Consider the following 25,729-nt stretch of genomic DNA (forward strand, 5'->3'; position numbering starts at 1 on the left):
GAAGGGAAATGTTCTTTAATCTATTGCTTCTTACAAATAGCTTAACTACGAAATCTTTTATTTCATTTTATGCTTATATACTATAAGATGATAATACTACGGGTTTTTGGCCTTCGCAACTCCCTTGGCGGGTAATTACTGGCTGCTACTGGCTGGGGATGAAGCCGAGGAGGTTGAATTGTCATATCCTCGGTCGCGACGCTGCTGGAGGCGCTTCTCGAACCTATTGCGTAGCGTATCCATGGGCGTGTTGAGGGTGAAGCTCATGTCGGGCAGCTGATAGGCGGTCAGCAGGAAGTTGCAGCGAATCCGCTCGTTGGCGATGCGCTTGATGAGCCCCTGCATCTCATCGCTCTGTACAAAACTTTTGATGGCCGCGCTCACCTTGTCCTGTTTCTTAGATGCCTTGGATCCACCGGCTCCCAGCCCATCTGCAGCAACCGACTCGAGCTGTGGGTCAGCACTTATGCTTCTGGCACCATGCTGGCTCTTCCTGGACCTGTCGCGTCCACTCTTACTGGATACATCAGCCGCAGTGCCAGTCGATGTTTTTGTCTGACCCAAAGTGCATGGATATGCTACATCAGGTACCATTTTTTCGATCTTGACTGTTTTAACATCAAGATCGCTGAATGTCTTAGATTTTCCACCGACACTTCGTTTGGGGGCTTTTGTCTCTTCTTTTCCGATTGAATCGGAGACAATTTCGATGGTCTTAAAGTTGCTCATGCTTCCCAATTGTTGTCTTCAAGCTAATAAAACTACTATGACTTTAATCAACCATTTAACTGACGAGTTTCAGTTACAAACTTACCTTATTTCAACGTTATTAGGCTGCCTGTTCGCATGTGCTTATTGTTGATATCGATAGACTGATTGAACGATAGCAACCAAATAGTGCTGCGTAACGAAATAATTGGGTGGCGTCATCTGGTGCTCGGTCATATACTTATTATAGTGCAATTATTGTGTGTCCTTCTGCAACACTGTGCCTTAGATTTGGATTCTGGCTGGCCGCGTCCAACAACCAGTTGTATTTAGTACCCGTCTAGTGGTTAGGACCCTACGTTGTGTCCGTGGACACTCAGGATCTCGAATCCTGGTCACGGCAATGTTGAAATAAACATTGTCACTTTTTGCGCCAATCTTATTGTCCCGTTGGTCACCATGGGCATCATCCTGATCCTGGGTGTGGTGGGCGATGGGCCAGCGTGGGATGATTGGCGCCACGCCCTCAACCAGGCCTTTTTGATCTTTCCAATTCATGCTTTGGGAGACGGCTTCCTGGAGTTGTGCAAGAACTATATGGTGGCCTTGGTATTCCGCCGCTACGACATCGAATCGTATAAGCATCCCTTGGCCAGTGACCTGCTTGTGCGCCACTTTACCGCCCTGTTTTTGGTGGGCGTGGCCGCCCTGATCATCAACGTCCTTATCGAGTGTCATTTTCTGCGGCGTCTGTGGCAGCGAGTGGAGCGGTTGCTGGACTGCACCTACCGCCGCGAGCTAGATAAACTGGGTCAGCTGAAGCTGGTAAACATCCAGAGCATCTTCAAGAGCTGCGTGGCCACCGGTGAAGCGGTGCGGGCGGAGAATCTCTGGCTGGCATACCGCCGCGGGTACTATGCGGTGCGTAATGTTTACTTCAGTGTCCAGCGGGGCGAATGCTTCGGGTTGTTGGGCAAGAATGGAGCCGGGAAGTCCACAATCTTCAAGCTGCTCACTGGGCAATTGCAGCCCGACGTGGGACAAATTTACTTCGAGCAAGTGAGTAACTTCTTTTAAGATCCAATTTTAAGCTATGTTAGTATATTTAATTTTTATAACAAACAAACCTCTCATTGAACATGATTTTAAGATTATTATTTATTTTATTTATTATTCATACACAGAAACAATTGAACTATAGAAGTTTAAAATCATGTTTTAAAAGCCAAAAACAGCCACCATATTTTTGTGCTAACTAAGAATAATTATTTGTGTTATTTCAATAGCTATCTGCAGAATGTTACTTATACGCAGTGTGGCTCGGTCATGTTCTTTGTGGCTTTACATTTGCCTGACAACTGTCGTATTAATTGCAACTCGTTTTTCAGCCCGGCATTTCATACTGCCCGCAGAGCAACCCGCTGGACCCGCTGCTGACGACGACCGAGTGCATCCGCTTCTACGGACGCCTGCGCGGCATTCGCGATCTGGATCCATTTTTGGACCGTGTGCTGGACACGTACGAGCTGCGTCCCTACAAGGATGTCCAGGTGCGGAACCTGAGTGGCGGCAATAGGCGCAAGCTAACTGTGGCTGTGACCTGTTGCGGATGCACGCCCACCGTCCTGATGGATGAACCAACGAGCGACATGGATCCCGTGACCAGGGACATGGTGTATGCCACCATCGAGCAGCTGCTGCTGGCCCGCAGAGCGGTGGTGCTGACCTCTCATTCCGTTTCGGAGATCGAGCATCTGTGCCAAAGGGTGGCGGTGCTTAGGGCGGGCCAGGTCATCGCCAGCGATAGTCCTTGAGTCAACGATTGCCGGGAGCCCGGGACTTGCAGCACTATGCCCACAGCTTGCGGTTCCTCGTCAGGATCCGTTCGCCTGGCAGCCTGGGCGATGCCCCCCTTCTCTCTGAACTCTTCGCCATCCTTCGCGATGTCTGCGTGAATGTGGCTCGCTTTTCGCTGAGTCGCTGCCGTTTCGAGACCGTTTTCGAACGAATCCTTGACAGCAGCGAGTCGAATGGCAGCAATGGCGTGCACAAGGATCAGCAGCAGCAGGATGCCAGGAAGGATCTGCCAAGCAAATCCCCTGCTGTCGGTGGCACTCTCGAAACCGGCTATATTCATTGTGGCTATGAGGAGACAAGAACTTAAAGGACTCAGTCATGCTCCGATTTTGAAACCAAAAACGACTAAATTCAAATTCCATTTTTTAATCGAATAATCGTTATTATTCCGGACTTTTTAGTGTGTTCAAAATTACAGTTGCATCAAAACTAAATTAGAGTAATTAAAAAATTAAAATGACCATTAAGAAAGCTTAGCAAACCAAATTATTTTGTTCTGCTATTATATTCAACTAGACAAATCATATTTTTTGTTTTGTAAACTGATTTCGGTGTACTACTTGTTATTATTTTATCAAATATTGGACGTCATTTGAAATAATTAGGCAGATAATAATAATTAGAAATTTAAAAGGCAAAGGATAGAAAAAAGAAATCAGAAAATATCGTCCTCCAGGAAAGGTCTTGGCTTTAGTATCTGTTTTCGCCGTGATACCAGGCCGGGCTTCAGTCTGGGCGCCACAGATGCCTTGGATCCACCGGCTCCCAGCCCATCTGCAGCAACCGACTCGAGCTGTGAGTCAGCACTTATGCTTCTGGCATCATGCTGGCTCTGCCTGGACCTGTCGCGTCCACTCTTACTGGATACATCAGCCGCAGTGCCAGTCGATGTTTTTGTCTGACCCAAAGTGCATGGATATGCTACATCAGGTACCATTTTTTCGATCTTGACTGTTTTAACATCAAGATCGCTGAATGTCTTAGATTTTCCACCGACACTTCGTTTGGGGGCTTTTGTCTCTTCTTTTCCGATTGAATCGGAGACAATTTCGATGGTCTTAAAGTTGCTCATGCTTCCCAATTGTTGCCTTCAAGCTAATAAAACTACTATGACTTTAATCAACCATTTAACTGACGAGTTTCAGTTACAAACTTACCTTATTTCAACGTTATTAGGCTGCCTGTTCGCATGTGCTTATTGTTGATATCGATAGACTGATTGAACGATAGCAACCAAATAGTGCTGCGTAACGAAATAATTGGATGGCGTCATCTGGTGCTCGGTCATATACTTATTATAGTGCAATTATTGTGTGTCCTTTTGCAACACTGTGCCTTAGATTTGGATTCTGGCTGGCCGCGTCCAACAACCAGTTGTAGTTAGGACCCGTCTAGTGGTTAGGACCCTACGTTGTGTCCGTGGACACTCAGGATCTCGAATCCTGGTCACGGCAATGTTGAAATAAACATTGTCACTTTTTGCGCCAATCTTATTGTCCCGTTGGTCACCATGGGCATCATCCTGATCCTGGGTGTGGTGGGCGATGGGCCAGCGTGGGATGATTGGCGCCACGCCCTCAACCAGGCCTTTTTGATCTTTCCAATTCATGCTTTGGGAGACGGCTTCCTGGAGTTGTGCAAGAACTATATGGTGGCCTTGGTATTCCGCCGCTACGACATCGAATCGTATAAGCATCCCTTGGCCAGTGACCTGCTTGGGCGCCACTTTACCGCCCTGTTTTTGGTGGGCGTGGCCGCCCTGATCATCAACGTCCTCATCGAGTGTCATTTTCTGCGGCGTCTGTGGCAGCGAGTGGAGCGGTTGCTGGACTGCACCTACCGCCGCGAGCTGGATAAACTGGGTCTGCTGAAGCTGGTAAACATCCAGAGCATCTTCAAGAGCTGCGTGGCCACCGGTGAAGCGGTGCGGGCGGAGAATCTCTGGCTGGCATACCGCCGCGGGTACTATGCGGTGCGTAATGTTTACTTCAGTGTCCAGCGGGGCGAATGCTTCGGGTTGTTGGGCAAGAATGGAGCCGGGAAGTCCACAATCTTCAAGCTGCTCACTGGGCAATTGCAGCCCGACGTGGGACAAATTTACTTCGAGCAAGTGAGTAACTTCTTTTAAGATCCAATTTTAAGCTATGTTAGTATATTTAATTTTTATAACAAACAAACCTCTCATTGAACATGATTTTAAGATTATTATTTATTTTATTTATTATTCATACACAGAAACAATTGAACTGTAGAAGTTTAAAATCATGTTTTAAAAACCAAAAACAGCCACCATATTTTTGTGCTAACTGAGAATAATTATTTGTGTTATTTCAATAGCTATCTGCAGAATGTTACTTATACGCAGTGTGGCTCGGTCATGTTCTTTGTGGCTTTACATTTGCCTGACAACTGTCGTATTAATTGCAACTCGTTTTTCAGCCCGGCATTTCATACTGCCCGCAGAGCAACCCGCTGGACCCGCTGCTGACGACGACCGAGTGCATCCGCTTCTACGGACGCCTGCGCGGCATTCGCGATCTGGATCCATTTTTGGACCGTGTGCTGGACACGTACGAGCTGCGTCCCTACAAGGATGTCCAGGTGCGGAACCTGAGTGGCGGCAATAGGCGCAAGCTAACTGTGGCTGTGACCTGTTGCGGATGCACGCCCACCGTCCTGATGGATGAACCAACGAGCGACATGGATCCCGTGACCAGGGACATGGTGTATGCCACCATCGAGCAGCTGCTGCTGGCCCGCAGAGCGGTGGTGCTGACCTCTCATTCCGTTTCGGAGATCGAGCATCTGTGCCAAAGGGTGGCGGTGCTTAGGGCGGGCCAGGTCATCGCCAGCGATAGTCCGCAGCGATTGAAATCAGAACATGGTGGTTACTACTCCGTGACCTGCTTCTGCGGCCCCGCCCAACAGGCTATTCTTTCAAGAAGCTTGAGTCAACGATTGCCGGGAGCCCGGGACTTGCAGCACTATGCCCACAGCTTGCGGTTCCTCGTCAGGATCCGTTCGCCTGGCAGCCTGGGCGATGCCCCCCTTCTCTCTGAACTCTTCGCCATCCTTCGCGATGTCTGCGTGAATGTGGCTCGCTTTTCGCTGAGTCGCTGCCGTTTCGAGACCGTTTTCGAACGAATCCTTGACAGCAGCGAGTCGAATGGCAGCAATGGCGTGCACAAGGATCAGCAGCAGCAGGATGCCAGGAAGGATCTGCCAAGCAAATCCCCTGCTGTCGGTGGCACTCTCGAAACCGGCTATATTCATTGTGGCTATGAGGAGACAAGAACTTAAAGGACTCAGTCATGCTCCGATTTTGAAACCAAAAACGACTAAATTCAAATTCCATTTTTTAATCGAATAATCGTTATTATTACGGACTTTTTAGTGTGTTCAAAATTACAGTTGCATCAAAACTAAATTAGAGTAATTAAAAAATTAAAATGACCATTAAGAAAGCTTAGCAAACCAAATTATTTTGTTCTGCTATTATATTCAACTAGACAAATCATATTTTTTGTTTTGTAAACTGATTTCGGTGTACTACTTGTTATTATTTTATCAAATATTGGACGTCATTTGAAATAATTAGGCAGATAATAATAATTAGAAATTTAAAAGGCAAAGGATAGAAAAAAGAAATCAGAAAATATCGTCCTCCAGGAAAGGTCTTGGCTTTAGTATCTGTTTTCGCCGTGATACCAGGCCGGGCTTCAGTCTGGGCGCCACAGATGCCTTGGATCCACCGGCTCCCAGCCCATCTGCAGCAACCGACTCGAGCTGTGAGTCAGCACTTATGCTTCTGGCATCATGCTGGCTCTGCCTGGACCTGTCGCGTCCACTCTTACTGGATACATCAGCCGCAGTGCCAGTCGATGTTTTTGTCTGACCCAAAGTGCATGGATATGCTACATCAGGTACCATTTTTTCGATCTTGACTGTTTTAACATCAAGATCGCTGAATGTCTTAGATTTTCCACCGACACTTCGTTTGGGGGCTTTTGTCTCTTCTTTTCCGATTGAATCGGAGACAATTTCGATGGTCTTAAAGTTGCTCATGCTTCCCAATTGTTGCCTTCAAGCTAATAAAACTACTATGACTTTAATCAACCATTTAACTGACGAGTTTCAGTTACAAACTTACCTTATTTCAACGTTATTAGGCTGCCTGTTCGCATGTGCTTATTGTTGATATCGATAGACTGATTGAACGATAGCAACCAAATAGTGCTGCGTAACGAAATAATTGGATGGCGTCATCTGGTGCTCGGTCATATACTTATTATAGTGCAATTATTGTGTGTCCTTTTGCAACACTGTGCCTTAGATTTGGATTCTGGCTGGCCGCGTCCAACAACCAGTTGTAGTTAGGACCCGTCTAGTGGTTAGGACCCTACGTTGTGTCCGTGGACACTCAGGATCTCGAATCCTGGTCACGGCAATGTTGAAATAAACATTGTCACTTTTTGCGCCAATCTTATTGTCCCGTTGGTCACCATGGGCATCATCCTGATCCTGGGTGTGGTGGGCGATGGGCCAGCGTGGGATGATTGGCGCCACGCCCTCAACCAGGCCTTTTTGATCTTTCCAATTCATGCTTTGGGAGACGGCTTCCTGGAGTTGTGCAAGAACTATATGGTGGCCTTGGTATTCCGCCGCTACGACATCGAATCGTATAAGCATCCCTTGGCCAGTGACCTGCTTGGGCGCCACTTTACCGCCCTGTTTTTGGTGGGCGTGGCCGCCCTGATCATCAACGTCCTCATCGAGTGTCATTTTCTGCGGCGTCTGTGGCAGCGAGTGGAGCGGTTGCTGGACTGCACCTACCGCCGCGAGCTGGATAAACTGGGTCTGCTGAAGCTGGTAAACATCCAGAGCATCTTCAAGAGCTGCGTGGCCACCGGTGAAGCGGTGCGGGCGGAGAATCTCTGGCTGGCATACCGCCGCGGGTACTATGCGGTGCGTAATGTTTACTTCAGTGTCCAGCGGGGCGAATGCTTCGGGTTGTTGGGCAAGAATGGAGCCGGGAAGTCCACAATCTTCAAGCTGCTCACTGGGCAATTGCAGCCCGACGTGGGACAAATTTACTTCGAGCAAGTGAGTAACTTCTTTTAAGATCCAATTTTAAGCTATGTTAGTATATTTAATTTTTATAACAAACAAACCTCTCATTGAACATGATTTTAAGATTATTATTTATTTTATTTATTATTCATACACAGAAACAATTGAACTGTAGAAGTTTAAAATCATGTTTTAAAAACCAAAAACAGCCACCATATTTTTGTGCTAACTGAGAATAATTATTTGTGTTATTTCAATAGCTATCTGCAGAATGTTACTTATACGCAGTGTGGCTCGGTCATGTTCTTTGTGGCTTTACATTTGCCTGACAACTGTCGTATTAATTGCAACTCGTTTTTCAGCCCGGCATTTCATACTGCCCGCAGAGCAACCCGCTGGACCCGCTGCTGACGACGACCGAGTGCATCCGCTTCTACGGACGCCTGCGCGGCATTCGCGATCTGGATCCATTTTTGGACCGTGTGCTGGACACGTACGAGCTGCGTCCCTACAAGGATGTCCAGGTGCGGAACCTGAGTGGCGGCAATAGGCGCAAGCTAACTGTGGCTGTGACCTGTTGCGGATGCACGCCCACCGTCCTGATGGATGAACCAACGAGCGACATGGATCCCGTGACCAGGGACATGGTGTATGCCACCATCGAGCAGCTGCTGCTGGCCCGCAGAGCGGTGGTGCTGACCTCTCATTCCGTTTCGGAGATCGAGCATCTGTGCCAAAGGGTGGCGGTGCTTAGGGCGGGCCAGGTCATCGCCAGCGATAGTCCGCAGCGATTGAAATCAGAACATGGTGGTTACTACTCCGTGACCTGCTTCTGCGGCCCCGCCCAACAGGCTATTCTTTCAAGAAGCTTGAGTCAACGATTGCCGGGAGCCCGGGACTTGCAGCACTATGCCCACAGCTTGCGGTTCCTCGTCAGGATCCGTTCGCCTGGCAGCCTGGGCGATGCCCCCCTTCTCTCTGAACTCTTCGCCATCCTTCGCGATGTCTGCGTGAATGTGGCTCGCTTTTCGCTGAGTCGCTGCCGTTTCGAGACCGTTTTCAAACGAATCCTTGACAGCAGCGAGTCGAATGGCAGCAATGGCGTGCACAAGGATCAGCAGCAGCAGGATGCCAGGAAGGATCTGCCAAGCAAATCCCCTGCTGTCGGTGGCACTCTCGAAACCGGCTATATTCATTGTGGCTATGAGGAGACAAGAACTTAAAGGACTCAGTCATGCTCCGATTTTGAAACCAAAAACGACTAAATTAAAATTCCATTTTTTAATCGAAAAATCGTTATTATTCCGGACTTTTTAGTGTGTTCAAAATTACAGTTGCATCAAAACTAAATTAGAGTAATTAAAAAATTAAAATGACCATTAAGAAAGCTTAGCAAACCAAATTATTTTGTTCTGCTATTATATTCAACTAGACAAATCATTTTTTTTTGTTTTGTAAACTGATTTCGGTGTACTACTTCTTATTATTTTATCAAATATTGGACGTCATTTGAAATAATTAGGCAGATAATAATAATTAGAAATTTAAAAGGCAAAGGATTTCCCAGAAAAATTTTATTTATTAATAATTTAGCTGCGTTAATATTTAAAAATGCTAGCTTTATAATGAAGTTTGAAACTTACTATTATCGTGGGTGGAATAAATTAGTTTATAAGTCATGAAACGTTTGTTTATAGCCGACATATGCATATAAATTAGTACCCTAATGCAATTTTTTTTAATAGTTAGACCAGTTTTATGTGATAAGATGTGATAAGTTGGGGCCTACGTGGCAATAATTTACTTAATTCTGGGTGTTCTGTTTAGACATTATGAGTCCCTCCCTTGCCCCAAAACATTATTTCCATAGAGCTTTAATAAATATTTACTGTGTGCGTGAAATGTAAGACCAATCTATCGATAAAAATAGGTATGTATATGTATATGTCAGGGCGGAATTCTAATAGGATCTGTCTGAAGTTTTGTATTGCAATTTGAAAACTAATAAAGAGAATGATGTATATATGAATTCTTATGTCTGATATCTGTTGTTGAGTTAATACGCTTTATATACATAAATGTATGTTTTGTCCAAAATCGAAAATGTGAAATTCAAAATCTTGTCATATGTCATTAAAAAAAGACGCATGAGTTTGAAAATCTATGCATATTTCGCAATACTGAAATCTTAAAGAATGATATGCCAATGAAAACAGACAATATTTATCAGTATTTCTAACTCTGAACATTTCGTTCATCTAATCTTTCGAAAAAATGTCGGCTATATTGACTTGCTGTTAATAGTGATCCTTCAGAGAAACTTGGGACTGAAATCAATACATGTAAGGGTGTAATAAATTGAATTATTTTGCACAAACTAGACATAAATACTTCCCGAGATCTCTGCGTTTATAAGCATAAAGAAACCCCTATTTTAACATGCGCATTATGCAGGTGACTCAAATATACACAAGCAAACAAACAGAAAATCATAGCAATTCAAAGTTTGCAATTGTCCAATCTGTGATTACCAAGCAAGTAATGGAAACCATGTCGTAAACAAATCTAAGTACCAGCAAAACGAATTTTAAGTTGTCTTGAATAATATTGAAGGGAAATGTTCTTTAATCTATTGCTTCTTACAAATAGCTTAACTACGAAATCTTTTATTTCATTTTATGCTTATATACTATAAGATGATAATACTACGGGTTTTTGGCCTTCGCAACTCCCTTGGCGGGTAATTACTGGCTGCTACTGGCTGGGGATGAAGCCGAGGAGGTTGAATTGTCATATCCTCGGTCGCGACGCTGCTGGAGGCGCTTCTCGAACCTATTGCGTAGCGTATCCATGGGCGTGTTGAGGGTGAAGCTCATGTCGGGCAGCTGATAGGCGGTCAGCAGGAAGTTGCAGCGAATCCGCTCGTTGGCGATGCGCTTGATGAGCCCCTGCATCTCATCGCTCTGTACAAAACTTTTGATGGCCGCGCTCACCTTGTCCTGTTTCTTAGATGCCTTGGATCCACCGGCTCCCAGCCCATCTGCAGCAACCGACTCGAGCTGTGAGTCAGCACTTATGCTTCTGGCATCATGCTGGCTCTGCCTGGACCTGTCGCGTCCACTCTTACTGGATACATCAGCCGCAGTGCCAGTCGATGTTTTTGTCTGACCCAAAGTGCATGGATATGCTACATCAGGTACCATTTTTTCGATCTTGACTGTTTTAACATCAAGATCGCTGAATGTCTTAGATTTTCCACCGACACTTCGTTTGGGGGCTTTTGTCTCTTCTTTTCCGATTGAATCGGAGACAATTTCGATGGTCTTAAAGTTGCTCATGCTTCCCAATTGTTGTCTTCAAGCTAATAAAACTACTATGACTTTAATCAACCATTTAACTGACGAGTTTCAGTTACAAACTTACCTTATTTCAACGTTATTAGGCTGCCTGTTCGCATGTGCTTATTGTTGATATCGATAGACTGATTGAACGATAGCAACCAAATAGTGCTGCGTAACGGAATTGGGTGGCGTCATCTGGTGCTCGGTCATATACTTATTATAGTGCAATTATTGTGTAGTTGTATTTAGTACCCGTCTAGTGGTTAGGACCCTACGTTGTGTCCGTGGACACTCAGGATCTCGAATCCTGGTCACGGCAATGTTGAAATAAACATTGTCACTTTTTGCGCCAATCTTATTGTCCCGTTGGTCACCATGGGCATCATCCTGATCCTGGGTGTGGTGGGCGATGGGCCAGCGTGGGATGATTGGCGCCACGCCCTCAACCAGGCCTTTTTGATCTTTCCAATTCATGCTTTGGGAGACGGCTTCCTGGAGTTGTGCAAGAACTATATGGTGGCCTTGGTATTCCGCCGCTACGACATCGAATCGTATAAGCATCCCTTGGCCAGTGACCTGCTTGGGCGCCACTTTACCGCCCTGTTTTTGGTGGGCGTGGCCGCCCTGATCATCAACGTCCTCATCGAGTGTCATTTTCTGCGGCGTCTGTGGCAGCGAGTGGAGCGGTTGCTGGACTGCACCTACCGCCGCGAGCTGGATAAACTGGGCAGCTGAAGCTGGTAAACATCCAGAGCATCTTCAAGAGCTGCGTGGCCACCGGTGAAGCGGTGCGGGCGGAGAATCTCTGGCTGGCATACCGCCGCGGGTACTATGCGGTGCGTAATGTTTACTTCAGTGTCCAGCGGGGCGAATGCTTCGGGTTGTTGGGCAAGAATGGAGCCGGGAAGTCCACAATCTTCAAGCTGCTCACTGGGCAATTGCAGCCCGACGTGGGACAAATTTACTTCGAGCAAGTGAGTAACTTCTTTTAAGATCCAATTTTAAGCTATGTTAGTATATTTAATTTTTATAACAAACAAACCTCTCATTGAACATGATTTTAAGATTATTATTTATTTTATTTATTATTCATACACAGAAACAATTGAACTGTAGAAGTTTAAAATCATGTTTTAAAAGCCAAAAACAGCCACCATATTTTTGTGCTAATTGAGAATAATTATTTGTGTTATTTCAATAGCTATCTGCAGAATGTTACTTATACGCAGTGTGGCTCGGTCATGTTCTTTGTGGCTTTACATTTGCCTGACAACTGTCGTATTAATTGCAACTCGTTTTTCAGCCCGGCATTTCATACTGCCCGCAGAGCAACCCGCTGGACCCGCTGCTGACGACGACCGAGTGCATCCGCTTCTACGGACGCCTGCGCGGCATTCGCGATCTGGATCCATTTTTGGACCGTGTGCTGGACACGTACGAGCTGCGTCCCTACAAGGATGTCCAGGTGCGGAACCTGAGTGGCGGCAATAGGCGCAAGCTAACTGTGGCTGTGACCTGTTGCGGATGCACGCCCACCGTCCTGATGGATGAACCAACGAGCGACATGGATCCCGTGACCAGGGACATGGTGTATGCCACCATCGAGCAGCTGCTGCTGGCCCGCAGAGCGGTGGTGCTGACCTCTCATTCCGTTTCGGAGATCGAGCATCTGTGCCAAAGGGTGGCGGTGCTTAGGGCGGGCCAGGTCATCGCCAGCGATAGTCCGCAGCGATTGAAATCAGAACATGGTGGTTACTACTCCGTGACCTGCTTCTGCGGCCCCGCCCAACAGGCTATTCTTTCAAGAAGCTTGAGTCAACGATTGCCGGGAGCCCGGGACTTGCAGCACTATGCCCACAGCTTGCGGTTCCTCGTCAGGATCCGTTCGCCTGGCAGCCTGGGCGATGCCCCCCTTCTCTCTGAACTCTTCGCCATCCTTCGCGATGTCTGCGTGAATGTGGCTCGCTTTTCGCTGAGTCGCTGCCGTTTCGAGACCGTTTTCAAACGAATCCTTGACAGCAGCGAGTCGAATGGCAGCAATGGCGTGCACAAGGATCAGCAGCAGCAGGATGCCAGGAAGGATCTGCCAAGCAAATCCCCTGCTGTCGGTGGCACTCTCGAAACCGGCTATATTCATTGTGGCTATGAGGAGACAAGAACTTAAAGGACTCAGTCATGCTCCGATTTTGAAACCAAAAACGACTAAATTCAAATTCCATTTTTTAATCGAATAATCGTTATTATTACGGACTTTTTAGTGTGTTCAAAATTACAGTTGCATCAAAACTAAATTAGAGTAATTAAAAAATTAAAATGACCATTAAGAAAGCTTAGCAAACCAAATTATTTTGTTCTGCTATTATATTCAACTAGACAAATCATATTTTTTGTTTTGTAAACTGATTTCGGTGTACTACTTGTTATTATTTTATCAAATATTGGACGTCATTTGAAATAATTAGGCAGATAATAATAATTAGAAATTTAAAAGGCAAAGGATTTCCCAGAAAAATTTTATTTATTAATAATTTAGCTGCGTTAATATTTAAAAATGCTAGCTTTATAATGAAGTTTGAAACTTACTATTATCGTGGGTGGAATAAATTAGTTTATAAGTCATGAAACGTTTGTTTATAGCCGACATATGCATATAAATTAGTACCCTAATGCAATTTTTTTTAATAGTTAGACCAGTTTTATGTGATAAGATGTGATAAGTTGGGGCCTACGTGGCAATAATTTACTTAATTCTGGGTGTTCTGTTTAGACATTATGAGTCCCTCCCTTGCCCCAAAACATTATTTCCATAGAGCTTTAATAAATATTTACTGTGTGCGTGAAATGTAAGACCAATCTATCGATAAAAATAGGTATGTATATGTATATGTCAGGGCGGAATTCTAATAGGATCTGTCTGAAGTTTTGTATTGCAATTTGAAAACTAATAAAGAGAATGATGTATATATGAATTCTTATGTCTGATATCTGTTGTTGAGTTAATACGCTTTATATACATAAATGTATGTTTTGTCCAAAATCGAAAATGTGAAATTCAAAATCTTGTCATATGTCATTAAAAAAAGACGCATGAGTTTGAAAATCTATGCATATTTCGCAATACTGAAATCTTAAAGAATGATATGCCAATGAAAACAGACAATATTTATCAGTATTTCTAACTCTGAACATTTCGTTCATCTAATCTTTCGAAAAAATGTCGGCTATATTGACTTGCTGTTAATAGTGATCCTTCAGAGAAACTTGGGACTGAAATCAATACATGTAAGGGTGTTATAAATTGAATTATTTTGCACAAACTAGACATAAATACTTCCCGATATCTCTGCGTTTATAAGCATAAAGAAACCCCTATTTTAACATGCGCATTATGCAGGTGACTCAAATATACACAAGAAAACATTAAATTCGCTACGATTCCAAGTTTTCGTTGCAAAATAATTGAAAACAAAAAAGTTTTCCATACTAACACTTAATTTCAAACTGATCGTTCATATGACAGCTATATGAGATAGTGGTCCGATCCGGGTGATTTTTTTTTATATAATTTTGCTACAAAAATAAGAAAATTTTGTTTTAAGTGTCTACCTCAACTAGAAGAAGACAATTCTATACGACTTCCCTGAACTCGATCTTAAAGCGAAACAAATGCTGCTAGCTTGCTATCCCAGTTCTTTTGGCTTGGGTCTATGTAAGCTTTAATAGCTGCTAAGAATCCAACTTGTAATTTATACCAACTCACTTAAAAGAAATTATTCAATACGAGGAATCTCACTGAAACTACAAACCAGGCTTCGAACCAGGGTTACCACGCTCACAACGTGGGGTCCTAACCACTAGACGATCACGGCTACATCGGGCGATAAAACCGCTGCCAGACGACTGGTTTCAGCACAGTGCGCAGAAAATCATAGCAATTCAAAGTTTGCAATTGTCCAATCTGTGATTACCAAGCAAGTAATGGAAACCATGTCGTAAACAAATCTAAGTACCAGCAAAACGAATTTTAAGTTGTCTTGAATAATATTGAAGGGAAATGTTCTTTAATCTATTGCTTCTTACAAATAGCTTAACTACGAAATCTTTTATTTCATTTTATGCTTATATACTATAAGATGATAATACTACGGGTTTTTGGCCTTCGCAACTCCCTTGGCGGGTAATTACTGGCTGCTACTGGCTGGGGATGAAGCCGAGGAGGTTGAATTGTCATATCCTCGGTCGCGACGCTGCTGGAGGCGCTTCTCGAACCTATTGCGTAGCGTATCCATGGGCGTGTTGAGGGTGAAGCTCATGTCGGGCAGCTGATAGGCGGTCAGCAGGAAGTTGCAGCGAATCCGCTCGTTGGCGATGCGCTTGATGAGCCCCTGCATCTCATCGCTCTGTACAAAACTTTTGATGGCCGCGCTCACCTTGTCCTGTTTCTTAGATGCCTTGGATCCACCGGCTCCCAGCCCATCTGCAGCAACCGACTCGAGCTGTGGGTCAGCACTTATGCTTCTGGCACCATGCTGGCTCTTCCTGGACCTGTCGCGTCCACTCTTACTGGATACATCAGCCGCAGTGCCAGTCGATGTTTTTGTCTGACCCAAAGTGCATGGATATGCTACATCAGGTACCATTTTTTCGATCTTGACTGTTTTAACATCAAGATCGCTGAATGTCTTAGATTTTCCACCGACACTTCGTTTGGGGGCTTTTGTCTCTTCTTTTCCGATTGAATCGGAGACAATTTCGATGGTCTTAAAGTTGCTCATGCTTCCCAATTGTTGTCTTCAAGCTAATAAAACTACTATGACTTTAATCAACCATTTAACTGACGAGTTTCAGTTACAAACTTACCTTATTTCAACGTTATTAGGCTGCCTGTTCGCATGTGCTTATTGTTGATATCGATAGACTGATTGAACGATAGCAACCAAATAGTGCTGCGTAACGGAATTGGGTGGCGTCATCTGGTGCTCGGTCATATACTTATTATAGTGCAATTATTGTGTAGTTGTATTTAGTACCCGTCTAGTGGTTAGGACCCTACGTTGTGTCCGTGGACACTCAGGATCTCGAATCCTGGTCACGGCAATGTTGAAATAAACATTGTCACTTTTTGCGCCAATCTTATTGTCCCGTTGGTCACCATGGGCATCATCCTGATCCTGGGTGTGGTGGGCGATGGGCCAGCGTGGGATGATTGGCGCCACGCCCTCAACCAGGCCTTTTTGATCTTTCCAATTCATGCTTTGGGAGACGGCTTCCTGGAGTTGTGCAAGAACTATATGGTGGCCTTGGTATTCCGCCGCTACGACATCGAATCGTATAAGCATCCCTTGGCCAGTGACCTGCTTGGGCGCCACTTTACCGCCCTGTTTTTGGTGGGCGTGGCCGCCCTGATCATCAACGTCCTCATCGAGTGTCATTTTCTGCGGCGTCTGTGGCAGCGAGTGGAGCGGTTGCTGGACTGCACCTACCGCCGCGAGCTGGATAAACTGGGTCAGCTGAAGCTGGTAAACATCCAGAGCATCTTCAAGAGCTGCGTGGCCACCGGTGAAGCGGTGCGGGCGGAGAATCTCTGGCTGGCATACCGCCGCGGGTACTATGCGGTGCGTAATGTTTACTTCAGTGTCCAGCGGGGCGAATGCTTCGGGTTGTTGGGCAAGAATGGAGCCGGGAAGTCCACAATCTTCAAGCTGCTCACTGGGCAATTGCAGCCCGACGTGGGACAAATTTACTTCGAGCAAGGGAGTAACTTCTTTTAAGATCCAATTTTAAGCTATGTTAGTATATTTAATTTTTATAACAAACAAACCTCTCATTGAACATGATTTTAAGATTATTATTTATTTTATTTATTATTCATACACAGAAACAATTGAACTGTAGAAGTTTAAAATCATGTTTTAAAAGCCAAAAACAGCCACCATATTTTTGTGCTAACTAAGAATAATTATTTGTGTTATTTCAATAGCTATCTGCAGAATGTTACTTATACGCAGTGTGGCTCGGTCATGTTCTTTGTGGCTTTACATTTGCCTGACAACTGTCGTATTAATTGCAACTCGTTTTTCAGCCCGGCATTTCATACTGCCCGCAGAGCAACCCGCTGGACCCGCTGCTGACGACGACCGAGTGCATCCGCTTCTACGGACGCCTGCGCGGCATTCGCGATCTGGATCCATTTTTGGACCGTGTGCTGGACACGTGTGCTGGGCATTGCACAGTGGTTCCCATTGTATGGGGAAAGCGGCCAAAAATACTTCTAGTTGAGGTAGACACTTAAAACAAAATTTTCTTATTTTTGTAGCAAAATTATATAAAAAAAAATCACCCGGATCGGACCACTATCTCATATAGCTGTCATATGAACGATCAGTTTGAAATTAAGTGTTAGTATGGAAAACTTTTTTGTTTTCAATTATTTTGCAACGAAAACTTGGAATCGTAGCGAATTTAATGTTTTCTTGTGTATATTTGAGTCACCTGCATAATGCGCATGTTAAAATAGGGGTTTCTTTATGCTTATAAACGCAGAGATATCGGGAAGTATTTATGTCTAGTTTGTGCAAAATAATTCAATTTATAACACCCTTACATGTATTGATTTCAGTCCCAAGTTTCACTGAAGGATCACTATTAACAGCAAGTCAAAATAGCCAACATTTTTTCGAAAGATTAGATGAACGAAATGTTCAGAGTTAGAAATACTGATAAATATTGTCTGTTTTCATTGGCATATCATTCTTTAAGATTTCAGTATTGCGAAATATGCATAGATTTTCAAACTCATGCGTCTTTTTTTAATGACATATGACAAGATTTTGAATTTCACATTTTCGATTTTGGACAAAACATACATTTATGTATATAAAGCGTATTAACTCAACAACAGATATCAGACATAAGAATTCATATATACATCATTCTCTTTATTAGTTTTCAAATTGCAATACAAAACTTCAGACAGATCCTATTAGAATTCCGCCCTGACATATACATATACATACCTATTTTTATCGATAGATTGGTCTTACATTTCACGCACACAGTAAATATTTATTAAAGCTCTATGGAAATAATGTTTTGGGGCAAGGGAGGGACTCATAATGTCTAAACAGAACACCCAGAATTAAGTAAATTATTGCCACGTAGGCCCCAACTTATCACATCTTATCACATAAAACTGGTCTAACTATTAAAAAAAATTGCATTAGGGTACTAATTTATATGCATATGTCGGCTATAAACAAACGTTTCATGACTTATAAACTAATTTATTCCACCCACGATAATAGTAAGTTTCAAACTTCATTATAAAGCTAGCATTTTTAAATATTAACGCAGCTAAATTATTAATAAATAAAATTTTTCTGGGAAATCCTTTGCCTTTTAAATTTCTAATTATTATTATCTGCCTAATTACTTCAAATGACGTCCAATATTTGATAAAATAATAACAAGTAGTACACCGAAATCAGTTTACAAAACAAAAAATATGATTTGTCTAGTTGAATATAATAGCAGAACAAAATAATTTGGTTTGCTAAGCTTTCTTAATGGTCATTTTAATTTTTTAATTACTCTAATTTAGTTTTGATGCAACTGTAATTTTGAACACACTAAAAAGTCCGTAATAATAACGATTATTCGATTAAAAAATGGAATTTGAATTTAGTCGTTTTTGGTTTCAAAATCGGAGCATGACTGAGTCCTTTAAGTTCTTGTCTCCTCATAGCCACAATGAATATAGCCGGTTTCGAGAGTGCCACCGACAGCAGGGGATTTGCTTGGCAGATCCTTCCTGGCATCCTGCTGCTGCTGATCCTTGTGCACGCCATTGCTGCCATTCGACTCGCTGCTGTCAAGGATTCGTTCGAAAACGGTCTCGAAACGGCAGCGACTCAGCGAAAAGCGAGCCACATTCACGCAGACATCGCGAAGGATGGCGAAGAGTTCAGAGAGAAGGGGGGCATCGCCCAGGCTGCCAGGCGAACGGATCCTGACGAGGAACCGCAAGCTGTGGGCATAGTGCTGCAAGTCCCGGGCTCCCGGCAATCGTTGACTCAAGCTTCTTGAAAGAATAGCCTGTTGGGCGGGGCCGCAGAAGCAGGTCACGGAGTAGTAACCACCATGTTCTGATTTCAATCGCTGCGGACTATCGCTGGCGATGACCTGGCCCGCCCTAAGCACCGCCACCCTTTGGCACAGATGCTCGATCTCCGAAACGGAATGAGAGGTCAGCACCACCGCTCTGCGGGCCAGCAGCAGCTGCTCGATGGTGGCATACACCATGTCCCTGGTCACGGGATCCATGTCGCTCGTTGGTTCATCCATCAGGACGGTGGGCGTGCATCCGCAACAGGTCACAGCCACAGTTAGCTTGCGCCTATTGCCGCCACTCAGGTTCCGCACCTGGACATCCTTGTAGGGACGCAGCTCGTACGTGTCCAGCACACGGTCCAAAAATGGATCCAGATCGCGAATGCCGCGCAGGCGTCCGTAGAAGCGGATGCACTCGGTCGTCGTCAGCAGCGGGTCCAGCGGGTTGCTCTGCGGGCAGTATGAAATGCCGGGCTGAAAAACGAGTTGCAATTAATACGACAGTTGTCAGGCAAATGTAAAGCCACAAAGAACATGACCGAGCCACACTGCGTATAAGTAACATTCTGCAGATAGCTATTGAAATAACACAAATAATTATTCTCAATTAGCACAAAAATATGGTGGCTGTTTTTGGCTTTTAAAACATGATTTTAAACTTCTACAGTTCAATTGTTTCTGTGTATGAATAATAAATAAAATAAATAATAATCTTAAAATCATGTTCAATGAGAGGTTTGTTTGTTATAAAAATTAAATATACTAACATAGCTTAAAATTGGATCTTAAAAGAAGTTACTCACTTGCTCGAAGTAAATTTGTCCCACGTCGGGCTGCAATTGCCCAGTGAGCAGCTTGAAGATTGTGGACTTCCCGGCTCCATTCTTGCCCAACAACCCGAAGCATTCGCCCCGCTGGACACTGAAGTAAACATTACGCACCGCATAGTACCCGCGGCGGTATGCCAGCCAGAGATTCTCCGCCCGCACCGCTTCACCGGTGGCCACGCAGCTCTTGAAGATGCTCTGGATGTTTACCAGCTTCAGCTGACCCAGTTTATCCAGCTCGCGGCGGTAGGTGCAGTCCAGCAACCGCTCCACTCGCTGCCACAGACGCCGCAGAAAATGACACTCGATGAGGACGTTGATGATCAGGGCGGCCACGCCCACCAAAAACAGGGCGGTAAAGTGGCGCCCAAGCAGGTCACTGGCCAAGGGATGCTTATACGATTCGATGTCGTAGCGGCGGAATACCAAGGCCACCATATAGTTCTTGCACAACTCCAGGAAGCCGTCTCCCAAAGCATGAATTGGAAAGATCAAAAAGGCCTGGTTGAGGGCGTGGCGCCAATCATCCCACGCTGGCCCATCGCCCACCACACCCAGGATCAGGATGATGCCCATGGTGACCAACGGGACAATAAGATTGGCGCAAAAAGTGACAATGTTTATTTCAACATTGCCGTGACCAGGATTCGAGATCCTGAGTGTCCACGGACACAACGTAGGGTCCTAACCACTAGACGGGTACTAAATACAACTACACAATAATTGCACTATAATAAGTATATGACCGAGCACCAGATGACGCCACCCAATTCCGTTACGCAGCACTATTTGGTTGCTATCGTTCAATCAGTCTATCGATATCAACAATAAGCACATGCGAACAGGCAGCCTAATAACGTTGAAATAAGGTAAGTTTGTAACTGAAACTCGTCAGTTAAATGGTTGATTAAAGTCATAGTAGTTTTATTAGCTTGAAGACAACAATTGGGAAGCATGAGCAACTTTAAGACCATCGAAATTGTCTCCGATTCAATCGGAAAAGAAGAGACAAAAGCCCCCAAACGAAGTGTCGGTGGAAAATCTAAGACATTCAGCGATCTTGATGTTAAAACAGTCAAGATCGAAAAAATGGTACCTGATGTAGCATATCCATGCACTTTGGGTCAGACAAAAACATCGACTGGCACTGCGGCTGATGTATCCAGTAAGAGTGGACGCGACAGGTCCAGGCAGAGCCAGCATGATGCCAGAAGCATAAGTGCTGACTCACAGCTCGAGTCGGTTGCTGCAGATGGGCTGGGAGCCGGTGGATCCAAGGCATCTAAGAAACAGGACAAGGTGAGCGCGGCCATCAAAAGTTTTGTACAGAGCGATGAGATGCAGGGGCTCATCAAGCGCATCGCCAACGAGCGGATTCGCTGCAACTTCCTGCTGACCGCCTATCAGCTGCCCGACATGAGCTTCACCCTCAACACGCCCATGGATACGCTACGCAATAGGTTCGAGAAGCGCCTCCAGCAGCGTCGCGACCGAGGATATGACAATTCAACCTCCTCGGCTTCATCCCCAGCCAGTAGCAGCCAGTAATTACCCGCCAAGGGAGTTGCGAAGGCCAAAAACCCGTAGTATTATCATCTTATAGTATATAAGCATAAAATGAAATAAAAGATTTCGTAGTTAAGCTATTTGTAAGAAGCAATAGATTAAAGAACATTTCCCTTCAATATTATTCAAGACAACTTAAAATTCGTTTTGCTGGTACTTAGATTTGTTTACGACATGGTTTCCATTACTTGCTTGGTAATCACAGATTGGACAATTGCCAACTTTGAATTGCTATGATTTTCTGCGCACTGTGCTGAAACCAGTCGCTTGGCAGCGGTTTCATCGCCCGATGTAGCCGTGATCGTCTAGTGGTTAAGACCCCACGTTGTGAGCGTGGTAACCCTGGTTCGAAGCCTGGGTTGTAGTTTCAGTTATTTTCTATGTAAGTATTACATTTGGTTCAACGTATTGAATAATTTCTTTTAAGGGAGTTGGTATAAACTACAAGTTGGATTCCTACGCTTAATTATATTTTTAATGCATTCATTATTAACTTCTTTTTCCATTGATTTTAACTTTTATTCTCATCTTCAAGATATGATTGTTGAAACTAGCTTCTTTGAGAATTCACATTGAATAATCGAAGTAGTAGTAGTAGTAGTAGTAACGGTGTTAATGGTTTCTGCCTCTTTGCTGATGAATAGTTAAACCACATAATTCTTTCAGTAGTTTATTGTATAGTATATATTTCATTCTGGGAATGAGTGATGACATTGATATCCGTTAAATTAATTCGTAGACAGTTACGTTCATATCTACTGTCTACTGGTTTTTGAATTGGACTTAAATTAGAATAGCCAAGGACGGAATCCCAGTTGGTTATTTGAATTTGTTTACTGTTGCTCGTGGTGAATAATAGAATACACAAGGTTCCTGTGGAAGTTTACCTTATTGTTAGTGTTTGTCCAGTCATGTCATGTTTAATATTATGGTTGTTTGTGTAAAGGATTTTTTCTATCTTGCATAATCTTACTTTTTCGTCAACGGATGAATTGATTATACGGATTTTTTCATTTAGTGTTTATTGTCTTTGGTCTTTCGACGTCTGCTCCTCCTTTTTTGTATTGATGGTATTGATGGTTTTCTTCAATTTTAATTCTCGATAATGCATCGCCAACTGAATTCTCCTTCCCATTAATATAATCGATTTTAAATTGATATTCTTAATTAATTAATTTTGCTCCCCATCTTTGCTTTCGGTTCCTTTAAGGAAGCCGGCCATCTATGAGGTTGATGGTCACTAGCAATGAGACATCGTCGACCTAGTAAATAATGTCGAAAAGTTGCCCAAACTATGGCGAGTAATTCGTTTTTAAAAGGGCTGTAATTTAATTACAAATTGGGTTATTGAAGAATCGGTTCTCTAATGCTTTTATGTAGTCAAGGTTTTCTGCACATCTCTTTGCACGTTTCATACGGTCAGACGGACATGTCCAGATCGACCATTCTATTGATCCTGATCAAGAATATATATACTTTGTCGATCGGAAAGAAATTCTTCTGCCTTTTAAATTTTTTCAACGAGTCCAGCATAACATTTTACTCTACGAGTAAAGGGTATAATTATATTTAAAATTTCATATTATCTGCAGATTGTGATTTTTAATTTATGTTGAAAGAAAATGAAAAATGGAAAAGGCCGATATTTAACCAAGGAGCTCTGGCTTGCGTTTGTCTATTCAACATGCCCCTGATCAATGATGTAGTGTCATTGGTGATTATTGTTTTGAATAGTTCAGAGTGCAAGCAGTCTTTCACAGGTTCAGTGTCATTGCATAGATTTTGGAATATGCCATTAATCCCGGTGGTGCAATATTCTCCCGGTTTTCCGGAATACTCGTATAGAAGCGAGTTCTTCTGGGGTGAACAGCTGTACAGACAGCCTAGCCATTGATGGGTCCATCCGTCTTTTTCGGTACTAGCTATGGCGCAGCCCAATCGGTTACTGGGGCCCACGATCATCCTTAGAAAGTGCCCAATCTCCTTCCTGAAACAGAGCATTATTAGTTGACCATGAATTCCAGATTACAAATATAGCATACTTATCAGTGGAAAATCCACCAAATAGACTGGATGCAGAAACGTTCTTGTACTGATCATACCACGCATTCAGCTGCGATCGAACAATCCTGAATGTATCCTGCTTTGCCTTGAACTTGTTATATGCCACATGGTAGCTTGGAGACGAGAACTCTTCCGTGGATATGCAGTGGTCTGTGGGTTGGAGATCGCAAATCGTGGTCCCACCTCAACTTAAGCATACGAGCTGCAATGGGTAGCCTGTGCAATTGGCCGCCGGCCCCAATATCGCGATATGTGTTGTCATAGTGTAGAATGAACTTTTGTATCGAATCTAGTATACCCTTTTACTCTGCGAGTAACGGGTACACATGGATAGCAATGTTTTCAGATTTACAAAATGGGGATTAGTAACTTTACGCTAGCTTACCAACAATTGCTTACCATAGTAGTAATTCCATAATGCTTACCATAGTAATTCCAATTCAAATTGGTATTATTTAACAACAAATTTTCATATCTTAGATAAGAATAGCTCTATTGCTAGAAGGATTTGAATAAAATTCAAACCCCTACAGGAATAAAATACCACAAATCTACCTATGCCGCTGTTTCCGAACTATCATTCTTACCCCACTGCTATTGCAGCCAATATGTGGAAATTTTTTATCCGCTGGGCAGTTTTTTATATGACAATAGTTGGTTTCTGGGAGCAGAAAGACAATATTCACACCGAATAACAACAGCAACCCGGCTGCAACGCAAGGACCACTCCACATCTTCACAATCTTCTTGAAACTAAGTGTGCAATCCGATCTGCAATCGGATCAGATTAAAATTGCTCGTCTTCGTACTCATCAATTAATATTTTCACCACAGCCCCATAATGTACAAATTTGGGAAAACTTATTTTATATATGTTTGTACAAGCATACATATGTATAAGTTAACACAATCACCAAACAGACGAAATATAGTCGTAAGCCTCAAGTGCTTTTCCCATTTATAGATCGAGCTTTACCTATAAGAAACTGTAACTTGTTAAGCTTTAGAGATAGGAACTCTTGCTATACTTAAGTCAGTCGATTTTGGAAGATTAGAAGCGTCGGTCATCGCCACGTACTTACTATTCGTCTCATTAAGTGCAGACCGCGCAAGCCCTATTATAATTAATAAATCTACACTAATAAATATATTGAAAATCTATTAAAATGATAATTTATACACATAAATAGATATGTACGTGCATACAAATGTATGATTTAATCAATCATCGGAATCCCGAAACGAATATAAAAGGCGATTGCTTTAAAAGTCTTATTTTTTAACAAAATTAAATAAAGTGTACAACACTAAACCTAATAAATTTAATGAGTACTCGCTACGGGGCCTTCGACTCGAGACTTGTGGGTTATTACTTTATATAATAAACTGAGCTTTTTGGACAAATTTGTAAATTTTTGAGATATTTTCACAAGATGGGTTACTTAAACAATATGAAAGACTATGTGTACCAAATAATTGAGATCTAATTAAGTGCAATCGACTGCAGGCGTCAATATGGATATGGTCAACGGTGAGCTCGTCCCCGCATAGTTGGCTTGTTGGTCGCGCCGATCTCTTCAGTAAGTGTTGATGTGTGGATTGGGTGTGTCCGATGCGTAGGCGGATGAAGGTCGCGCATTCCCGTTTAGGTACGTCCGTTGGTGGCTTGAACATGATGCAATTCGGGTTAATAAACTGATACCTGTGTATGAAGAGTGCCCATTCGGAGAGTTTCTTTTCTTTGAGGTATAGCTTGATTCGACTTTGGAAATCCTTGGAGTTAAACGGAGTGAAAAGGATTGATGGTGGAAGTCTCATCTCTTGGGCGGCTTTGTCAGCGAGTTCATTCCCATGGATACCTTGATGACTGGGAACCCAGAGTAAGGTGATTTTTGTTTGATGAGAACTTAGAATGTGCCTAACTTCTTGTGTTGTGGGGTCATTATGATTCCAGTTGCGTATAGTCCGATATAGGGGAGAGAGGCTGTCTGTGCAGATAACAGCTTTACCAGCGTTTTTGGAAGCGAATTGGCATGCTTTGAGAATATGAATATGGAGTTGTATGACGGGAGCATACCTCCGCAAATATTCTACGGTTGCAGTCAACATAAGGGGCTTGTAGCTTTTGTAAGTGCGATTTAGCACACCAACCGAAGATGGGCAGACCGTAGTCAATTTTAGATAGCA

At 43.6% G+C, this 25,729-nt stretch overlaps 9 protein-coding genes and 1 pseudogene across 10 annotated transcripts; 5 read left to right on the forward strand and 5 right to left on the reverse strand.

Annotated features, from left to right (window-relative positions):
- Window positions 1-104: 104 nt before the first annotated feature.
- On the reverse strand, window positions 105-861 carry LOC117147835. The gene is made up of 2 exons (XM_033314896.1): window positions 815-861; window positions 105-752 (listed from the first exon to the last, which is right to left on the reverse strand). The coding sequence occupies exon 2, from the start codon at window positions 727-729 to the stop codon at window positions 136-138; it is 594 nt and encodes a 197-aa protein (XP_033170787.1). The 5' UTR covers window positions 730-752; window positions 815-861; the 3' UTR covers window positions 105-135.
- Window positions 862-1,077: 216 nt separating this feature from the next.
- On the forward strand, window positions 1,078-6,148 carry LOC117147698 (retinal-specific phospholipid-transporting ATPase ABCA4-like). 2 transcript variants are annotated; one of them, XM_033314685.1, is made up of 3 exons: window positions 1,078-1,767; window positions 2,097-2,498; window positions 5,407-6,148. In XM_033314685.1, the coding sequence occupies exons 1-3, from the start codon at window positions 1,168-1,170 to the stop codon at window positions 5,863-5,865; spliced, it is 1,461 nt and encodes a 486-aa protein (XP_033170576.1). In that variant the 5' UTR covers window positions 1,078-1,167; the 3' UTR covers window positions 5,866-6,148. The 2 variants fall into 2 exon arrangements, with proteins under 2 accessions (XP_033170576.1, XP_033170575.1); XM_033314684.1 differs by lacking the exons at window positions 1,078-1,767; window positions 2,097-2,498 and adding an exon at window positions 3,983-4,675 and having other exon boundaries at window positions 5,005-6,145.
- An 826-nt stretch (window positions 6,149-6,974) lies between these two features.
- LOC117147699 (ATP-binding cassette sub-family A member 6-like) lies at window positions 6,975-8,916 on the forward strand. The gene is made up of 2 exons (XM_033314686.1): window positions 6,975-7,668; window positions 7,998-8,916. Exons 1-2 carry the CDS (start codon window positions 7,069-7,071, stop codon window positions 8,856-8,858), a joined length of 1,461 nt encoding a protein of 486 aa, XP_033170577.1. The 5' UTR covers window positions 6,975-7,068; the 3' UTR covers window positions 8,859-8,916.
- A 1,432-nt stretch (window positions 8,917-10,348) lies between these two features.
- Window positions 10,349-11,105, reverse strand: LOC117147836. Its single transcript, XM_033314897.1, has 2 exons — window positions 11,059-11,105; window positions 10,349-10,996 (listed from the first exon to the last, which is right to left on the reverse strand). The coding sequence occupies exon 2, from the start codon at window positions 10,971-10,973 to the stop codon at window positions 10,380-10,382; it is 594 nt and encodes a 197-aa protein (XP_033170788.1). The 5' UTR covers window positions 10,974-10,996; window positions 11,059-11,105; the 3' UTR covers window positions 10,349-10,379.
- Window positions 11,106-11,266: 161 nt separating this feature from the next.
- LOC117148291 (ABC transporter A family member 3-like) lies at window positions 11,267-13,419 on the forward strand. Its single transcript, XM_033315611.1, has 2 exons — window positions 11,267-11,950; window positions 12,280-13,419. The coding sequence occupies exon 2, from the start codon at window positions 12,520-12,522 to the stop codon at window positions 13,138-13,140; it is 621 nt and encodes a 206-aa protein (XP_033171502.1). The 5' UTR covers window positions 11,267-11,950; window positions 12,280-12,519; the 3' UTR covers window positions 13,141-13,419.
- Window positions 13,420-15,126: 1,707 nt separating this feature from the next.
- LOC117147830 lies at window positions 15,127-15,883 on the reverse strand. The gene is made up of 2 exons (XM_033314888.1): window positions 15,837-15,883; window positions 15,127-15,774 (listed from the first exon to the last, which is right to left on the reverse strand). The coding sequence occupies exon 2, from the start codon at window positions 15,749-15,751 to the stop codon at window positions 15,158-15,160; it is 594 nt and encodes a 197-aa protein (XP_033170779.1). The 5' UTR covers window positions 15,752-15,774; window positions 15,837-15,883; the 3' UTR covers window positions 15,127-15,157.
- Window positions 15,884-16,043: 160 nt separating this feature from the next.
- On the forward strand, window positions 16,044-17,625 carry LOC117147225 (phospholipid-transporting ATPase ABCA1-like). The gene is made up of 3 exons (XM_033314037.1): window positions 16,044-16,729; window positions 17,059-17,220; window positions 17,596-17,625. Exons 1-3 carry the CDS (start codon window positions 16,130-16,132, stop codon window positions 17,623-17,625), a joined length of 792 nt encoding a protein of 263 aa, XP_033169928.1. The 5' UTR covers window positions 16,044-16,129.
- A 799-nt stretch (window positions 17,626-18,424) lies between these two features.
- Window positions 18,425-20,569, reverse strand: LOC117147931 (retinal-specific phospholipid-transporting ATPase ABCA4-like). Its single transcript, XM_033315074.1, has 2 exons — window positions 19,889-20,569; window positions 18,425-19,559 (listed from the first exon to the last, which is right to left on the reverse strand). The coding sequence occupies exons 1-2, from the start codon at window positions 20,486-20,488 to the stop codon at window positions 18,699-18,701; spliced, it is 1,461 nt and encodes a 486-aa protein (XP_033170965.1). The 5' UTR covers window positions 20,489-20,569; the 3' UTR covers window positions 18,425-18,698.
- Window positions 20,570-20,734: 165 nt separating this feature from the next.
- Window positions 20,735-21,491, forward strand: LOC117147936. The gene is made up of 2 exons (XM_033315081.1): window positions 20,735-20,781; window positions 20,844-21,491. The coding sequence occupies exon 2, from the start codon at window positions 20,867-20,869 to the stop codon at window positions 21,458-21,460; it is 594 nt and encodes a 197-aa protein (XP_033170972.1). The 5' UTR covers window positions 20,735-20,781; window positions 20,844-20,866; the 3' UTR covers window positions 21,461-21,491.
- Window positions 21,492-21,783: 292 nt separating this feature from the next.
- Window positions 21,784-24,276, reverse strand: LOC117147227 (annotated as a pseudogene).
- Between the last annotated feature and the right edge of the window lie 1,453 nt (window positions 24,277-25,729).

The sequence above is a fragment of the Drosophila mauritiana genome, chromosome X (assembly GCF_004382145.1).
Source record: "Drosophila mauritiana strain mau12 chromosome X, ASM438214v1, whole genome shotgun sequence".
NCBI classification, from domain to species: domain Eukaryota; kingdom Metazoa; phylum Arthropoda; class Insecta; order Diptera; family Drosophilidae; genus Drosophila; species Drosophila mauritiana.